Below are 18,706 nucleotides of genomic sequence, written 5' to 3' on the forward strand. Positions count from 1 at the left end.
ATCTAAGTCCCCCTAGGCACTGAGCTGTCTGATGGACTGGGATACTTTCTAGGACAAGTATAGACCCTCATAAAATCCCGAAGTTCCCAATCTGAGACTCAGGCCCTGCAAGCTTGACAACTTCTGGGTCTTTCCTTCCCACCAGCCTCCAAATCTATGTGCTATGCCTTGGCTGGGGTCAGGGAAGTCAAGCCAAATGGCTCTCATTCCAGTAGCATGGCTGACCCCATCCATAGCAGACAGGTGAATCCTATGGTCTTTAAACTTCCACACTCAGTACGTGGTGGGCAAGAGACTCGCCCTCAGCAAGTCACTTGCTGAATGTACCATGAAACTGCCATTCTGGGGCCTAGATGGCTGCCATTATGCCCAACTCTAAGACTCTGCTGAGCATGCACAAATCCCTGACCCTCTCTGCATGCACATCCAGCCCTCACCAAAGGCAGAAGGCAGCAATGCTGACTGGGTGAGGGAGGGAAAGTCTGGGTCTCAGGGCAGCAGCAAGCTGGAAAGTGAGTGGCCAAGAACCCATCCCATGAAGGAGGGTAGGCCATGGTAGTTGGTACCATGCATGAGCCAAGGCTCCATGCTCTTAGCACATGCTCCAAAGTCCCATCAGTCTTCACTTATAAAACACATTTTCAAAGATAAAACTAAGAATTTCAAATTATTGGCTACAGAGCATTAAACCCCAAATGCTGAGCTCTTTTGCACATGGAACCCTGTGGGACTATGCTGGTCATATGCCCATGAAGTTGGCCCTGTCACATGAAAAAGATCTCTAAACTTCATTAAATAGTGTAAGTACAGAAAGCTGAAGCAAAAGAAGGAAAACATATTTCAGATAATATTAAAGAATTTTAGAGCAGTCAGAAGACCCACAAAACTTTAATATCATTCACATCTCAACCAAAGGATAAGCTAAAGAGCAGATGTCTTTATTCCCTTCAACCTATACTATTGAATTGACCAGAAGATGTGGTATGTATGGATAAACCAGAATTAGATTTATAAGCATTTTCAGGTTTTATTCCAAAATACGCTTTTAGCTATTCAGAGGGCACTTCATGAAAGATAATAGACTCCTGTGAAAACAACAAAGAGGAGGAAACATTACTAGTTTCCTTTGCCCTAATAACTTAGGCTTTTAATGGCTTAGCAATTCAACATGAGCTTCACTTCACAGAGGCTTATATAAAGAACTTTCTGTTGGCATTGGCTCCAAACAAGGCCTTTCGTATTTCAGGCATCTTTTGTTGGGCTAAGAGATCCAGTCGACTTTCTAGGGTATTGGAAACCTTTATTCTCTGATTGCCACTGTAGACCTCCACACCTCCAGCTGCATTCATAGACAGGTGCACCTCTTGATCAACTTGGACTTCCACACATTTATGGGAGACTGCCATGTACTCAGGGATGGCTTTTAGCACTGCAGCCTCCACCAGGAGGAGGTCCTGTGGCCTGCAGCGTATAATTACCACGGGCTCCAGCAGCCGGAGCAGACCCTGGAGCACTAGTTTATCCAGGAGCCCCTGGTAGACTTCTGGGTCGGCCACAATCCTGCTGAGTCTCAGCTTTGCATCATTCAGCAACTCTGAGATGAGGTCATCTCGGGCTCTTAGGACTTTCAGCCTTGCCTGATTCCTCATGGTGGACATCTGGATTTTCTTCTGCTGCTCTATTTGCTTCTCCTTCTTCTCATAATACTCCATAATCTTTAGTCGTTGGGTTTGCACAAGGCGTCCTTTCTCAATATTGAACTCTTCCTCAGACTTGGCATCTATTTCTTCTGCCTTTTCATTGGCTTCCTGTTCAATGAAAGCCATCATGTGCTTAATCTGCTTCTGTACATCGCCATCACTTAGGGCCATGGTTGCTCCTGGAAAGGGAGGTAGAGGGAGAATTCGCGGGCCCTCTGGCTCCTTTGATTTAGGGCAGAATTTCAGGAATGACTTCAGAATGCCACTTCCTCAGCTATGGAGTGCAGAAGAGAGGAAAGGAGAGAGTGAGAGTCTGAAAGGAAGATCATGGAGACCATCTGTTCACTGCTCATTTCACAGATGAGGAAACTGAAGCCCAGAAAGGAAAAGCTACCTATCTGAGGTTATACCCTATAAGAACAGACAAAGAACAGATGTGAACCCGGATTCCCTGAATTTTACCTCTATTACACTCATCACTTTTTTTTTTCATCATTAAATTAAAAAAAAAATAGGGTAGACTTAGTCCAAAAGTTTTTTACAGTGATGGCCTAAGACTCATATAGCAAATTGAAGGGCTGAAATGCCAAATTAATACAGAAATGGGAAGCGTAAGCCCATTTTGGGTTGGAGAGAGCTGGGGAGAACCCTAAGACACTCGTGGTCAGACAGGATTAAATCCAGGAAGGCTGTCTGAAGGCAGAAGTGTTTCAAGATCATTCAAATAATACAAAGGTAGGGGGTCCCTGGGTGGCTGGCTGGTTTAGCGCCTGCCTTTGGCCCGAGGCGTTATCCTGGAGACCCAGGATCGAGTCCTGCATCGGGCCCCCTGCATGGAGCCTGCTTCTCCCTCTGCCTGTGTCCTTGCCTCTCTCTCTCTCTCTCTTTCTGTGTCTCTCATGAATAAATAAATAAAATCTTTAAAAAAAATAATAATACAGAGGTAGAATCCTGGTATGGTGGCATCTCGGAGAGAAGTAGGAGGGTTCATTGGAAGTGTTTTCCAAAACTAGGCATACATCTGAGTCACCTAGGGAAACTTTCAGAAATACAGATTTCCAGACCCCACTATAGACTACTGATTTAGAATCTCTGCCATTAGGGTCTGAAAATCCATGTCTTAAAAAGCCTTCTTGAGATGCTTAATGAGCTCAGAAAAATTATGAATAATTATAATAAAACATGAATAAAATAAGACTAGCAACAGGGAAAGAAAATATTTTAAAAGAACCAAACAAATTTTGGAGCTAAAGAATATAACTGAATTGAAAAATTCACTACAGGAGTTTTCAACAACAAACGGTTTGGAGAAGAATGAACCAGCAAATTCAGAGACAAGTCATTTGAAATTATCCAGCCAGAGATACACATAAAAAAAAAAAAAAAAAAAGGTAAGAAAGCCTAAGAGACATCTGGGATATCATTAAATGAATCAATATATATTAATATGGGAGTTCCAGGGACAGAAAGCTTAGTGGAAGAAATAATGGCCAAACACTCCCCAAGTCTGAGGAAGGAGATGGACGTCCAGGTTCACAAATGAAAATGAGAAAGGAATCAGGCTGTGTCACTAAAACCAGTCAAAAAAAAAAAAAAAAAAAAAAAAAAAGGAAAGCAGAAAGAGAGGAAGAGCGACAAAAAAATCTATAAGACATACAGAAAACAATTAACAAAATGGCAATAGCATGGTTTTCCTTATCAGTAATCATTTTAAATGTAAATGATTAAACTCCCTGGAGTGGCTGAATAATTTTAAAAAATCAAATATATGCTTAGATATTAACTGTAGATTTAAGCACACACATAGGCTGAAAGTGAAAAAATGGAAAAAGATATTCTGTGCAAATGGTAACCAAAAGAGAGTAGGAGTGGCTATACTTATGTCATACAAAATAGATTTTAAGTCAAAAACTGTCACAAGGAAAAAAGATATATAATAATAAAAGGTCAATTCACCAGGAAGATATAACAATCATAAATATATATATGCACCCAATATCAGAACACCCAAATATATGAAGCAAAGGGAACTGAAGAGAGTAAGGGCATCTGGGTGGCTCAGTCGGTTAAGCATCTGCTAACCTGGGATCCAGCTCCCTCTCCTCTGCCTGCCACTCTGACTGCATTCTCTCTCTCTCTCAAATAAATAAAAATCTTTAAAAATACATAAAATACTTTAAAAAAGGAACTGAAGAAGTAATAGACAGCAATGCAATAATATTAGGAGACTTTAATATCCCATTTCAGTAATGGATAGAATATCCAGACAGAGATCAAGGAAACAGAGGTGTTTGAACAAAAATATAGACCAAATGGACATAACAGACATATAGACATATCCAAAACAGTCCACCAACAGCAGTAGATCACACATTCTTCTCAAGTACACATGGAACATTTTCCAGCATAGGTCACATGAAGTCATAATACAAGTCTTAACAAATTTAAGAAGATTGAAATCATACCAAGTATCTTTTCTGACCACAATGGAATGAAACTAGAAATCAAGAGCAGAAGGAAAACTGGAAAATTCACAAATATGTGGAAATTAAACAACACACTCGAATAACCAATGGGCCAAAGAAGATATCAAAAGAGAAATTAGAAAATATCTTGAGACAAAGAAAAATTAAAACACAACGTATTGAAACTTATGGTATGTAGCAGAAGCAGTACTAAGAAGGAAATTTATAGCAGCCAATGCCTACGTTAATAAAAGATTAAAGATCCCAAACAATCTAACTCTACACTTCAAGGATCAAGGGGGGAAAAAAGAACAAACTAAGCCCAGAATTAGCAAAATAAAGGAAATAGTAAAGATTAGAGGGGTGCATTGTTGGCTCAGTTGGTTGAGTGTCTGACGCTTGATTTCACCTAGGTTTGTGATCTCAGGGTTGTGGGAATGAACCCTGAGCCAGACTCCACAGTGGGCATGGAGTCTGTGGGATTCTCTCTCTACCCCTCCCCGTTCGCTATGAAAGAAATAATGAAATAAAAAATAAAAATAAAAAATATAAAGATTAGAGCAGAAATAAATGAAACAATGGGGAAAAGGCAACAAAACTAAAAATTGATTTTTGAAAAGATAAAATTGACAAACCTTTAGCAGACAAAAGAGAGAGAGAGAGAGAGAGAAGACTCAAAATCAGAAATGACAAATAAGTACTACTGCAGCCACAAAAATAAAAAACGATTATAAAAAACTATACTATCAACAGTTATATACTGACAAATTAAAAAACCCAGAAGAAATAAATTCCTAGAATTATACAACCCACCAAGACTGTGTTATGAAGAAACTGAAAATCTGAACATATCTATAACTAGTGAGGAGATTAAATCAGTAATCAACCCCCCCCCCAAACAAAAATCCAAGACCAGATGGTTTCACTGGAGAATTATACCAAAAATATAAAGTTTAATGCTAATCCTTCTCAAATGCTTCTAAAAAATTAAGGAATGGGAAATATTTCCAAGGTCATTTTATGAGGCAGGCATTATCCTGATACCAAAGTCAGACACTGTAAGAAAAGATGACCATACGCTAATATTCCTAATGAACATAGGTACAAAATCCTCAACAAATACTAGCAGACCCAATTCAACAGCACATAGAATCATACACCATAACCAAGTAGTATTTATCCCTGCAATGAAGGATAAAAATCACATGATCATTTCAATAGTTGCAGAAAAGCGTTTAACAAAACTCAACATCCTTTCATGAGAAAAACGTTTAAAAAACTAGGAATAGAAGGAAATGACCACAATATAATACAGGCCATATATGAAAAGCCCACAGCTAACATCATACTCAACAGTGAAAAACTGAAAGGTACAAGTCTTTCCTTTAATAAAGATTTAAGTCTTTCCTTTAAGAATAGGGAACAAAACAAGGATGTGCACTTTTGCCACTTTTATCCAACATATTATTGGAACTCTTAGCAATAGCAATTAGATAAGAGAAAGAAATAAAAGATTTCTAAATTAGGGGGAAAAAAGAGGTAAAATGATCACATATCTTATATCTAGAAAATCCTAATGTTTCTACAAAAAAAAAAAAAAGCAACTGTTGGAACTAATTAGAAAATTCAGCAAGTTTGCAGGATATAAAATCAACATACAAAAATCACTTGTGTTTCTGTACACTAACAATGAGTAATGCAAAAAGGAAATTAAGAAAAAAATCCTATTTGGTAAAATGCTAAGTGAAATAAGTCAGTTGGAGAAAGACAAATACCATGCGATTTCACTCATTTGTAGAATTTAAGAAACAAAACAGGTGAATTTAAAAAGAAAAAAGAGTCAAAAAACCAGACTCTTAAATACAGAGAACAAATTGGTTGTTGCAAGAGGAGCGGTTGGTGCCAAGATGAGTGAAACTGATAAAAGGAACTAAGAGTAATGAGCACTGAGAAATGTATAGAATTGTTGAATTCTATATTGTACACCTGAAATTAATATAACACTGTTAATTATACTTGAAGAATGAAAACTGAGTAAATAATGTATGCAAAGCACATAATAAGTGCTGTTATTATTTGTACTACTAAAAAAAGAAAAGAAAAGAATCCCATTTTATAATATCATCAAAAAGAACAAAATACTAGGAATAAACTTAAGGATGCTAAATGCTTATACAATAAAAACTACAAAACATTCTTGCAAGAGTAACTAAATAAAATACAAGTAAATGGAAAGACATACTATGTTCATAGAATAGAAGACTTAATATCAAGATGTCTATACTAACCAAAGCGATCTACAAATTCTCTATCAACGTCCAATGGAATTTTTTGAAGAAATAGAAAAAACAATTCTAAAATTCATACGGAACCACAAAGGGCCCTGAATAGCCAAAATACTCTTGAAAAAGGACAAAGCCAAAGGCCTCCCACTCCTGACTTCAAAACATATTACAAACCTATGATAATTAAGACAGTGCAGCACTGGCATAAAGACAGAAATATAGGGGATCCCTGGGTGGCTCAGCGGTTTAGCACCTGCCTTTGACCCAGGACGTGATCCTGGGGACCCGGGATCGAGTCCCACATCAGGATCCCTGCATGGGGCCTGCTTCTCCCTCTGCCTGTGTCTCTCTCTCTCATAAATAAATAAAATCTTAAAAAAAATAAAATAAAGACAGAAATATAGACCAATGGAACAGAATAGAGAGCGTAGAAATAAACCCACACATATATCATAACATGATCTTTGACAAAGGAGACAAGACTACACAATGGGGAAAGGACAGTCTTTTCAACAAATGGTGCTAGAGAAACTGGATAGCTGAATGCAAAAGAATAAAATTGGACCTTTATCTTACACCATACACAAAAATCAACTCAAAATGGATTAAAAAACTTAAACATAAGACCTCAAGCCCATAAACTCCCAGAAGAAAACGCAGGGTAAAATCTTCATAATACTGGTCTTGGCAATGATTTCTTGGCATGACACCAAAGCAAAGGCAATAAAAGCAAAATAGACAAACAGGACCACATCAGATTCAAAATTTGCACAACAAAGGAAACAATACATTGATGAGGCAACCTATAGAATGGGAGAAAATATTTACAAACCATACATCTGATAAGGGGTTAATATCTAAAATATACAAGAAACTCCTACAACTCAATAACAAAGAAAAAAGAAAAAAAATTTAATGGGCAAAGGACTAGATGTTTCTCCAAAGAAGACATACAACATATCCAGAAAGTATGTGAAAAAATGCTCAACATCCCTAACATCAGGGAACTTCAAATAAAAGCCAAAATGAGATATTACCTTACACCTGTTAGGATGGCTATTTTAAAACAAAACAAAACAAAACAAAAACCAAAAAACAGAAAGCCCGAGTGTGCCAAGAATAGAGAGAGATTGGAATTTGTGTGTTACTGCTGAAATGTAAAACGGAGTAGCAGCTATGGAAAATAGCAGAGTTTCCTCAAACAATTAAAAATAGGACTACTGTATGATCCAGCAACCTCACTTCTGGGTATTTATCTAGAAGAATTAAAATCAGGATCTTGAGGAGATATTAGCACTCCCATGCTAATCAGCACGGCAGCACTCACTATTCACAATAGCCAAGATATGGAAACAATCTAAATGTGCTTCCAATCAATGGATGAAGAAACGTGATATATACATAGAACAGAATATTATTCAACCTTTAAAAAAAAAGAAAATCCATTGCAACATGGATGAGTCTTGACGATGTTATGTCAAGTGAAAGAAGTCAATCACAGAAGGACAAATACTGCATCATTCTGCTTACGTGAGGTATCTAAAGTAGTCAAACTTGGAAGCAGAAAGTAGAATGGTGGTTGTCAGGGACTGGGGATGGGGAACATGGGCAATTATTGTTTAATGGATATAGAGTTTCAGTCATGCAAAATGAAAAAGTTCTAGAGATTTGCTGTGTGACCACGCAGATACAGTTAACAATACCGCATGATACACTTAAAAATTTGTTAGGAGGGTAGATTTTGTGTTTTGTGTTTTTTTACTACAATGAAAAAAAAAGAAAAGAAAAAAGACAATGCTGTCCCAGAATGATGCACTTCTCACCAAGCTCGGAGGTAAAACAACCCAGCACTTGTGATAAAGACCAAGATTTTGGGTGCGAAGTCTTAGGCAAACTGTCCCCTTGTTCTAGAATGTAATTTTTTTTTTTTAAAACTGCACTTTTTGTCAACAGAACACAATATTCTCTGCTTCTAAATAAGACAATTAAATGGGTGGTTTTTTTTAAAAGTCTTCCTAGGTAACCCTGCTTGGTTACCAGCTTTGGGAGCCACAACATCAGAGAGTGGGAGAGAATGGGAGATCTGGGAAGCCCCAGGTTGTGTTGGAGAGGCAGAAGTGTACCAGAAGAACCCTTACCCGGTGTCCTGCCAAGGGCCGGCCTTCGCTCTGGCGCCGGGAGTCTGCGCACGGAATGTGGAACTTGGAAGGCACGCTGGAACCTGGCACTGTTGCCTCCTTCTCTCTGCAGAAGACCCTCACAGCCAGACCCTGAGACTTGAATCCAAAAAGCCAGGCTGTCACTGGGGAAGACTGGCCAAGCCTGCCAAAAGGAGGCCAAGAGGGATTTCCTTGGCACACGGACAGGCTGGGGGCTACGCTCGCATCCTCGGAATCTCAATGAAGTTGGCACACGGCGGGCTCCAGCCCTGGGGTGGGCTCGCTTCATCCGGAAACAGATATGTGTGTGAACCCAGGCAGCCAGCCTGTTAATTGACTAATGAAAACTACAGCTGTCCTGTTGGCAGATCATGACCTTCTTTCCCTGTATGTGGGTCGCACGGGAAGCCAAATCCAAAGGTCGTTTCATAAGAAATCAGAGGAAGCAAAATTTGCCAGATGCTCTTTAAGAGTGCCACACCCACCACAGGGGCGCTGGGCTGGGGTCAGGTCCGGGTCCGGGAGGGAGACATCCTTCCCAAGACTAGATGGGGCCTACGTGGGCACCGCCGGCTTCCACGGCTTGGGTGCTGGGGTCAGACTCCTGGAATTTAGATCCTAGTTTGGCATTTACTACTTCCGTGACTTTGGGGAAGCAGCTCACACCTCAAAGCTCCTGTTTCTTCATCTAATAGAAATGACAAGAGCATCCATGTGGTAGGATCATCGTGAGCATCAGATGGAAGAAGCGGATGTTTAGCCTGACGCCAGCTGCGGGGCTCTTTTTCATGCCTCCTAGTTGTCGTTCTCATTCCTACTACTGTTATCACTAGCTCTTCTCTGCTTTAGGCTTCACGCTCATCACGGTCACTCTTTGTGTCTATGTATATATAGAGTACTTAGGACTGATTTGATTTCCACTCCCAAAGTAAGTGCAAGCACACGCACATCTTGCCTCCTGGTATTAGACTTAGTAGGCCCGCCTGGAGCTTGGGAACCTCCCAACACTCTGTGGCCCCCTTACCCATGGTCTCAGGTGACCAGCCATAACCTTGGTGATGGTGGTGGAGTTCTGAATTCCAGGGCTCTTTGGGTGGGGAGGCAATAGAAGTCATCACACAGGCCGGCACCCAGGACCATCCCTGAACCTGCTGTCCCTAGTTCCTGCCTCCCCCTGCCCTGCAACCTCAAAACAACTTGTCCTTGCTGGGCCTGACAGCAGCTGCCGGGCAGGGCAGGGCTGAAAGTCAGGGATTGAGCAAATGTCTCTGCAGGAATGCGCGTGCCGTGTAATGTGTCTGGCAGATACAACTTCCAATCTGTCTGGGATGGGGATTATGAGCCCACATGGGCCTGTGGCTGGAGCTAAAGGACAAAACAAACCAAGAAATGTGAACCACACATGTCTGCTCTTGCTGAGGACACAGAGCCCTCCACTCCAACAAGGCAGGCTCACTCTGCAGTGGCGTCCACCTGGCCCATGCTTGGGGCTGGGGGCTGCATCCGGGGCTCTCCTAGCCAGTCCTGTTCTCGTGAACCTGTCAGCACCAACCAGGGTCTCTCCATCGGTCTCAGTCCCACCTAACAGCCTTCGATCGCACCCTTCTCTTGGCTTAAAAGCCCTCCTCCGCCTTTCTCCGAGTAACCTAAATCCCACCTGTGTCTTCAGGCCCAGTTTGAGCCCCACCACCTCCTGGACCTCTGGACTCCTCAAGATAATGACAGCATGGCCTATTTTCCAGATATAATTCAGGACTGGAGTCAGTGTCTTTGGTTGCTCCAGTTATTTTCTTTCTCCAGGAAATTCCTTGAGGACAAGAAGTGCCTTCTCTGGCAGGGGCTAGATGAAGACAAGAACTGGTTAAACAGGGATCGATTGGATTGAGGGCTCAGGAGTGGAACACAAGGCTGGAGTGGGGAGGACTTCCTTCTTTGGTTTTTTTAAATTGTGAAATATAACACACATTCAAAAAAGTATGTGAAATTGTGAAATGTAAATATATGGCTTAATGAACTGTTATGTGGCAGATGTCCTGTAACCATCACCCAGGTCAAGCAATAGAACCTTGCTCACACCCCCAGACAGCCCTCCTTGTGACCTTGGGGAAGGAGACATTTCCAGAACTGATGACTTCGCATCCGTGGGCACGGAAGGGGTTCTCAGAGGAAGTGTGCGCTTGGAAATCTCTCTTCTCCAGCCCTCGCCTGTGTGCCCTGTGTGTACCCCGAGAAGTGCAGCATCCCCAGCACAGTGACACAGAGGAGGGGGAGGCAGGAGCGCTTGGTGGGCAAAATACGTCTGTTAGTCTGGAGCCTTGCCCAGACCCTGGAGCAACTGTTCTTCATTCCAGCTGGAGTTTATAAGCAAGTCTGAGGGAAGACGTATCTGGGTGTGGGCTCCTGACTGTAGCCAAAAGAGAGGAAGCGCCAAAACTTGGGCCTCCAGACACTTAGAAATGACAGAGTGAGGGAGGAAAGGAGCTTTCCAGAGCTTGGAGCACAGGGTAACTTGCAGAGCCCAGGAAGCAGATGAGGAAATTTAGAAGAATAATTACTGCTTTGGGGAAATTTCAAATACTAAGTAGGTGGGAAGGGGGCATTCTCTTTTTTTCCTTTCAACAAATGTATGTTGAGGCCATATTGTGCCAACCCTGTCTCCCAAGCCCACGCTCTAAAGGGGAAAAGGAACAGGTAAGCAGGTCCCCACATTACAGTCTGGTGTGTTAGGAATCAGCAGTTGCAAGAAAGTTAAGTGAATGAGGGGCTGTGATCCCTAAGCTCCCCTTCCAAGCTCATCGTGTGCTCTTCTCTAACATGCCACTCTTGAGACAGGTACACTGGGCAGTGGGAGGTTTGAGACATGCCATCAGTGACCACAGATACCTCATTTTGGAGGCAGGTCCCCTGGAGAGCGTAGCGAGTTGGTAATATTCGTTACGGAGATTTTATCCAACTAGATAAGAATTGCTCAAGGCTGCATGGACATCCTATTCAAAGCAACACCTTGAAGTTTCCAGAGAGGATCTTGGCTCAGAAATGTAGAGAGGTACCTGGCCCCCCAAATGGACTGGGATGGCAGCCAGGAAAGGACACGGGCTGCAGGCTTCAGCTGAAGGAGCAGTCCACCAGGCAAGGGCTCATCCAGGAGGGAGGGGACAAGACAGGCACGAAGGGTGGACCATTTCGATACCAGAAAGAATGAGATAGTCCAGAGTGGGAGAAGGCTGTGCGCGAAGACACGATGGTGGGGATGTGCAGGAGGAGTGGTTCTGGCAGCAGCAGACAGGTGCACGGTGGCAGTGGGAGTGAGCAGTGTCCAGAAAGAAGGTGGAAGATCAGCTGGGGGAAGTTTGAAATGTCCATTGCCGAGCGCTGGAGCATGGGGTAAAGGAGACTCATCACAGGCTTCTGAGCAGGGCTGTAACTTGGCCCAGCCTGGGTTTAGGAAGGCTAGCCTGGCTGGAAGCCAAACGCTGGGGCGAGACCACGTGGATGAGCGCTCAGACAAGAACACAGGGGCGGAGGTTTGGGATGGAAGGAGCCGAGGAAGAAGAGCCAGCAGCTTTGACGACTCGGGGGCTGGCCCTGGTGGCACCTGCTGCAGCTCCAAGCATGGGGCTGAGCTGTTCCGCTCAGGGTAAAGATGCGGGAAAGTGGGCATTATGCATGGTGCTCCCTCTGAAGCAAGCTGGGGGCAGGGGGTTGGGGGGAGAAAGCAATAGCCAGAGTTCATTTCATCAGAAAATAAAAGCAGACGCCCAGAGAGAAAATCAGAAGTGGCCATAAAGCTTTATCTCTGCTTCAGTGGCTGAGGAGTGATGGGCCACATACGGTCTTATTCCAGGAACGCCATCCCAGTGGCAAGGCAGGCTCTGGTTGGGGCCGGAGAAAGCGAATGCCAACAGGAGCCAGGCAAGTAATATGAACGAGAGAACAGGGCAGGATAAGAAGCATTCCACCCCAAATAATTTACGTTACGAATTCACAACTTAATTTCTCCTTTTTAAGCACCTGCCGGAAGGTTTCTTCAAAGCAGTCAGCTTCTCCCCAAGAGCCATCTGCTTCAAAGGTGCATAGCTAAAAGGTTTTCAGTGATAGTTTCTCCCCCAAAGAGAAGCCCTTCCAATCCATCCCTGACTGAAGGGTGCCTGTCATCCTTCCCTCCTAGAACCACACTCCTTGAGCTGCCTGTGGGGAGGTAGGCACAGGAGAGTAGTCTTAGCCCCAGAAAGCCTCCCCAGGGCCTGAGGGGGAGTATGAGGTCAGCAAGAAGCCCGGGTCCACAAGCACTTGTAGGAAGCTGGGTGGCCAAGCCTCTGGCCTGTGAGCCATGGTCAGGGACAGTCTCGAGAGAGTGCAGGTGCTCTGCTTGCCAAGAAACATATGGGAACAACGTTTGCTACCAGTCCTCTGCTCAGGGGACACATTCAGATGGCAGGTGCTGCTTTAATATTGATTTAACTCTCACTGTTACAGGTCCTGACCAGCCTCAGCTCTGCTGTGAGACTTAGCTCAACCCCTGCCCCAGGGGTGTGATTTGCAAGGACGGGAACTATCCTTCCAACTCTGTCCCTCCCTCACCAGGCACAGACACTTGGACTCTGTTGGAGAAAGTACTAGTTCTGAGTGCCCCCCACTGGACTCATCTTAACCCTCCCCACAGAGTCCAGTACGCAGCAGTAGATTAACAATAATTATTTGTTGGACCCATAGATGAATGATGGATGATACGATATTGTCTCCCCCAAAGATTGTCACAAGCACAGGATTTGCAATCCTCTTTCAAACAAAAGAGAAAGGCATGTGAAGTAGGGGGGAGGGCCTGCAGGGGCCCACCCCAGAGGGACACCTTCTTGTGTCCTGTCCACATTTCTGGAACACAAAGCTCAATAAGAAATTTTAAAATCAAGGTGATTTAAAGTGTGCCCAGGGTCCTCTGTTTGAGTTTATTCTACTCAGACTAACCAACCAGAGTGATCCTGCCTCAGTTGGAACAGGGTCTTGAAAGACCTCTGCTCTGCCCCACATGAACTCTTCAGATGTTGAATCAGGAGGTCAGAGGCGGCCAGGTAAAGGCCTAGAGTGATGGGGGCAAGGTGGGGGCATTCAGGGCTCTGGGGGGCATTTACCAACCAACATGCATTATTTTAGGACATTTACAACCAGTTGGGCCCTGCCCCTTGGGATCTACTGGAAATTCCCATTCTTCACTGGGAGCTCACCGTTCAGGACACAGCTGCTGTGTTGCATGTTCTGTTTTATTTCCCCAGTCTTTTGGTCTCTGTGTTTCTGTCTGCAGAGGTTCTAGTGCCATGTCTTCAATGCAACAGGTACTTTCCTCTACCATGTCCCATCTGCTGTTAAGCCCAGCCAGTGAAATTTTCATTTCAGTTATTGTAATCTTCAACTCTAAAAGTTCAGTTTGGTTCTCTCTGTCTCTCTCTTTCTCTGTCTCTCTCGTCCGTTTCCTTACACCCCCCCCCCATGTTCACATTTTCCTTTAAATCCTTGTATATATTTATGATGCCTTTTTAAGTCCTCGTCTGCTAATTTCATTATCTTTGTCATTTCTGTGTTTGTTTCCATTGACTGATTCTTCTCCTGATTACATTTCCCTACTCTTCTGCACGTCTGGTTATTCTTGACATTCTGAACTCTGTGTTGCTGAATGTCTGTATTTTGTTGTTGTCCTTTAAAAAAAATCATGAAATTTGTTTCATCTAGCAATCATGGTCATACTGGGTGAACTTAGTTTTTATGGGGCTTGTTCATAAACTTTGTTGAGGGGACCTCTAGCCCTTTTAACTCGAGGGCTAATTTAGCCCTTCTACTCATGTGTAACTTTTCTGGAGTTTCTACTGAATTTTCTGGGCATTCAACAAGGTCTCTCCACATTGGCTGGTTGAAAGTCGAACATGTTTCAGCCCTGTGTGAGTTTGGGGAACTAGCCCATGCTGCCTGGAAGTTCCTAAGCTAGCGATGAGGGGTTTCACTGCACGTATGCGCAGTGTAGTATCAGCAACACTCCCAAGAAGATAGTTCTGGAGATTTTGTTGCTGTTATAGTCCCTCTTTTCTGATACTCTGCCTTGAAAAATCTTCTGGCCATCTCCTCAATTCAGCAAGACTACTATGGCCTTTAGATTCCCCTTCATTCCCCCAGAAATTTAGGGTGACCGCTGAGCTTGTCCCATTTCTTTCTTTCTTTCTTTCAGGAACCACAATCCTATGCTATGTGCTGTCCAATATCTGAAAACAGTGATTTCATATATTTTGTGCAATTTTTGGCTTGCTTACATTCAGAAGGTTTTAGAGGCTGAGGATGTCCCCCCTAATGCCTAATGTGATGGTGCTAATAGGTGGGGACTTTAGGAAGTGACTGGTCATGAGGCCACAGCCTTTATAAAAGAGTGTGCACAGCTGTCACTCTGTACCAGGAACTTAAATATACCACAACCACCACCACTACTGCCTACCCTTAGGTGCCGCTTCCTCTGTCAGGAACTAAATTGTGTACCCACTGCTAAGCTATAACCCCTGTGCACAGTGTGCCCTGTATTTAACTCTAGTTGCACTAGCTCTGGAGTCTGACAAGGAAAGCAAGAGTCTGTCATTTTCAGCCTCTATAAGGGATGATCTTTTCTTCCCACCAAGACTCATGAAGTGGAGGATTCCTCCAATTCAAAATGTTGTTGTGATGCTAAGTAGCCCAAACATCCACCATGGAGGAACTACCATTAGTGAGTCTTTGATGGCTTTCTGGCACCCTTAGTACTGAAGCACGGAATAAAATCAGTGGTTTCATTTCTGGAAGAGGAATCTATGATCCAGTCCCCTTTGGAGCTTCTGATAGAGGGTCACTCCCAGATCATATGAGTATTCCTTACCAACAGCCTCTAGGGAAGTGTCCTATTCTATAGTTCAGCAATTGGTAGCAACACCATCAGTTATAATGACTGGTTTTCTGACCTCAGGTTGCAGGAGAAGACAGGAATACAGATGGCAAAATATTATTAATGGTTCTTGAACCAAAATTCTCAGAGACTAAGGCATACTTTTGAGTTCTCGGTGTGTAAGGAACTGGGAAAAAGGAATCTAGATGTATTCTAGGAGTTTGACGAGAAATGAAAACCAAGTGAATCAGTCTTATTGAATTTATTTATTGTTCTGATCATTAAGGACCACTGACCTTTAACAAATGCTGCAATGTCTAAGCCATTACTAACACCTTAGCTAAAGAAAATAATAACTGTGTGAGGTACATTATATCTAAGTCTTAAGAAAAAAGGATGCTGATAGGAGGCTTTGGTGGCAGGAAGGAAAAGAGGAATTGGTAGAGCATATGACATGATGCTGTGAAGTTGGGCCAGGTGGAGTCTGGGAAGCAGGTGAGCCCTTGGGAGAGAAAAAGCTCCAGTCTGAAAATATTGGGCATGTGTGGAGGAAAGAAGCAGAATAGAAGACAAGAATGGCCCAGGTAAAAGGATGATAACCATTCTACCTCCTTACCAATAATTCTAAGAAAGAGGTTCAGAGAGTAGAAGAGTAACTACTAGCGGTCAAGAATTAGGGATTCAGACTGAGCACAGATTTATATGTTGACAAACCAACTCACCAAAATCTGGAACAATTGACTTGGATCCTTCTCACTTCCCTCTTCCCTTGAATTTTGTTTCTCCTAAAGGTCTTTATTTCTAGTGTATCTTGGGGACGCCTAGGTACTTGGGTGTATGATAATCCAGATGGAATGGAATTGCCCATTGCCTCTCCAGTTCACATCCCCCCCCCCCATACTTGCCACTTATTGTGTGGGAATCACAGAATCTGAGTGGGAGCAAAACTCTGGCCTTTGGTTGTCCCTGATGGGCTTGATCAGTGTAGTCCCCCTTGTCACAGCAATGGTTTTAGGGATGAGCAGTAGCCCAGATATAAGGCAATAGCCATCAACATCATGCTGGCCACCATGACTGGTTCAGGGATGAACTAAGCTGATCTGATCAGAGGAAATCCAAGACATTTGTGCAATGAGTGAGTCAAGAGAAACTCTCTCTCTTCCTAGGCAGTATGGTGTAATGCCTGGATGACACAACAATTTGCCTTTTGGGAAAGAAGGCAACTTAAGTAGGAAGTTGACCCAAAGAGAAAAGAAAAACTGAGAGAAGTGTAGAAAAAATGGAACCAAGAGTTTTGATCAGGCCATGCCTGAAGCTCGAGCGACTTCTGGATGTTTTGACTTCTCTAGAAGTCCATATACTTCCTCTGCTGGTGAGGCCAAATGGGTTGACTTTCCTGTTTCTTACAACCCACAGAATCCTAGCCACTGTACCAAATGATCTCTTGGAATCCATTTTTTCATTTCTGGGGTAGATGTGAGGGGCTACAAACAAAATGACTACAAAATGAATATATTTTAGAGCTTTACTGTCTTTTGGAATTCTACACTCAACTTGGCTTAGGCAGCTGGTTGCATGGTTAGGAGTAGGAGATGGGAAAGTTGTTAAAAGTGAGCAAGAAGTCCAAAGAAGCAGTAGAGAAAATAAGAACAGGAAATTAAAAAACAAAAGAGAGGGAGAAGGTGAATGTAAACATAACATAGAAGCCTCAGAGTTACCTTCCTCTTCTGCATGCTGGGTCACCAAGCCCAGCGGATTCTGTGGTCTACATATCCCCGATCCCCACGGCCTCCTCTTTATTATCATAGCAATGCTTGGTTCAGACCTTCATGACCTCTCTCCTCATGCTCTCTGTCTTTGCTCTCATGCCCTCCAAATTCATTTTCTATACCACCGCCAGAGTGATCTTCTCAAAAGGGAGCTCTAAACTTGTCATTTTCCCACTGAAAAACTTTTGATGCTTCCCTTATGTGGAACGTGGGAAATAGCTGAGCTTTGAAGACAGATCATTTTGAAATCTATCCTTGCCACTTACCAGCTGTGTGACTTTGGGCAAATTTCTTCATTTCTCTGCACATCACCCATCTCAACTATAGTAAGAGTCCTTTGGTTACTAGTGACAGAAAATGACTCCATACTCATTAGGCAAAAGAGGAAGAGGAGCTCATTAAGTCAAGTGACCAACTGAAGAATAGTACAGCAGAGTCCCAGGGATGACTAGAAAGAAGAACTCCCAAATAGCCAGTATTGTCTCTGCCCTTTTTGGCGGGTGGTGGTAAAGAAAGATTTGTACTTCCATTTTTGCTTCTCTCTGCATTTTTTAAAAGATTTTATTTATTCATGAGAGACACACACAGAGAGGCAGAGACACAGGCAGAGGGAGAAGCACGTTCCCTGCGGGGACCCTGATGGGGGACTCGATCCCAAGACCCCGGGATCACACTGAGCTGAAGGCAGATGCCTAACCACTGAGTCACACAGGAGTCCTTCTCTCTGCATTTTAGCTTTATTTTCTTGGATTGGTGATTTTGTGAACGATTGAAACATGAAACATGAATGACAAAGCGCTTCCAGGCTCACATCTTCTAGTTGAGTTAGCAAAGCAGGGGAGACTCCTGTTTTATTGTATTTTTTTTTATTTTTAAAACAGATTTTATTTATTTATTCATGAGAGACACAGAGAGAGAAAGAGGCAGAGACACAGGCAGAGGGAGAAGCAGGCTCCATGCAGGGAGCCCAATGTGGGACTTGATCCCAGGACTCCAGGATCGCACCCTGGGCCGAAGGCAGGTGCTAAACTGCTGAGCCACCCAGGGATCCCAGAGACTCCTGTTTTAAACCCCAAATTCAAACCTCTCAGGAAGGGCTCTGACTGTCCCATCCTGGATCAGGCACCCAATCAAGGCTAATCAACAGGGGTCAAGGGCAGGATGTGTAAGAAGATGGCAGCTGCTATTTAAATAACATGATCACAGAGCATAAATTTGAGAGAACATTTAGCAGACGCAAATGGTACTGTTCTGGAGAGACAACCTAATAGATGTTCTCCACAAATTTTATCTTGTGTGGTTGTTTTGGGGGCCAAATAAGACAGCCCACATAAAGGAGCACCAAGTACTCACACAATACCTGGGCACAGTGCACAGCTCTGCAAATTCTCAATTAAATTCCCAATTCAAAAATTAATTAATTAATTAAAAAATAA

At 43.1% G+C, this 18,706-nt stretch overlaps 1 protein-coding gene across 1 annotated transcript; it reads right to left on the reverse strand.

The window, feature by feature from the left end:
- Window positions 1-1,007: 1,007 nt before the first annotated feature.
- On the reverse strand, window positions 1,008-9,611 carry ATP6V1E2 (ATPase H+ transporting V1 subunit E2). The gene is made up of 2 exons (XM_072768238.1): window positions 8,589-9,611; window positions 1,008-1,974 (listed from the first exon to the last, which is right to left on the reverse strand). Exon 2 carries the CDS (start codon window positions 1,869-1,871, stop codon window positions 1,191-1,193), a length of 681 nt encoding a protein of 226 aa, XP_072624339.1. The 5' UTR covers window positions 1,872-1,974; window positions 8,589-9,611; the 3' UTR covers window positions 1,008-1,190.
- Window positions 9,612-18,706: the final 9,095 nt, after the last annotated feature.

Source organism: Canis lupus, chromosome 11 (assembly GCF_048164855.1).
Source record: "Canis lupus baileyi chromosome 11, mCanLup2.hap1, whole genome shotgun sequence".
Taxonomy (NCBI): domain Eukaryota; kingdom Metazoa; phylum Chordata; class Mammalia; order Carnivora; family Canidae; genus Canis; species Canis lupus.

Coding starts and splice junctions, on each gene's coding strand:
- ATP6V1E2 (XM_072768238.1), bottom strand. CDS start 1,871: ATGGCCCTAAGTGATGGCGATGTACAGAAGCAGATTAAGCACATGATG.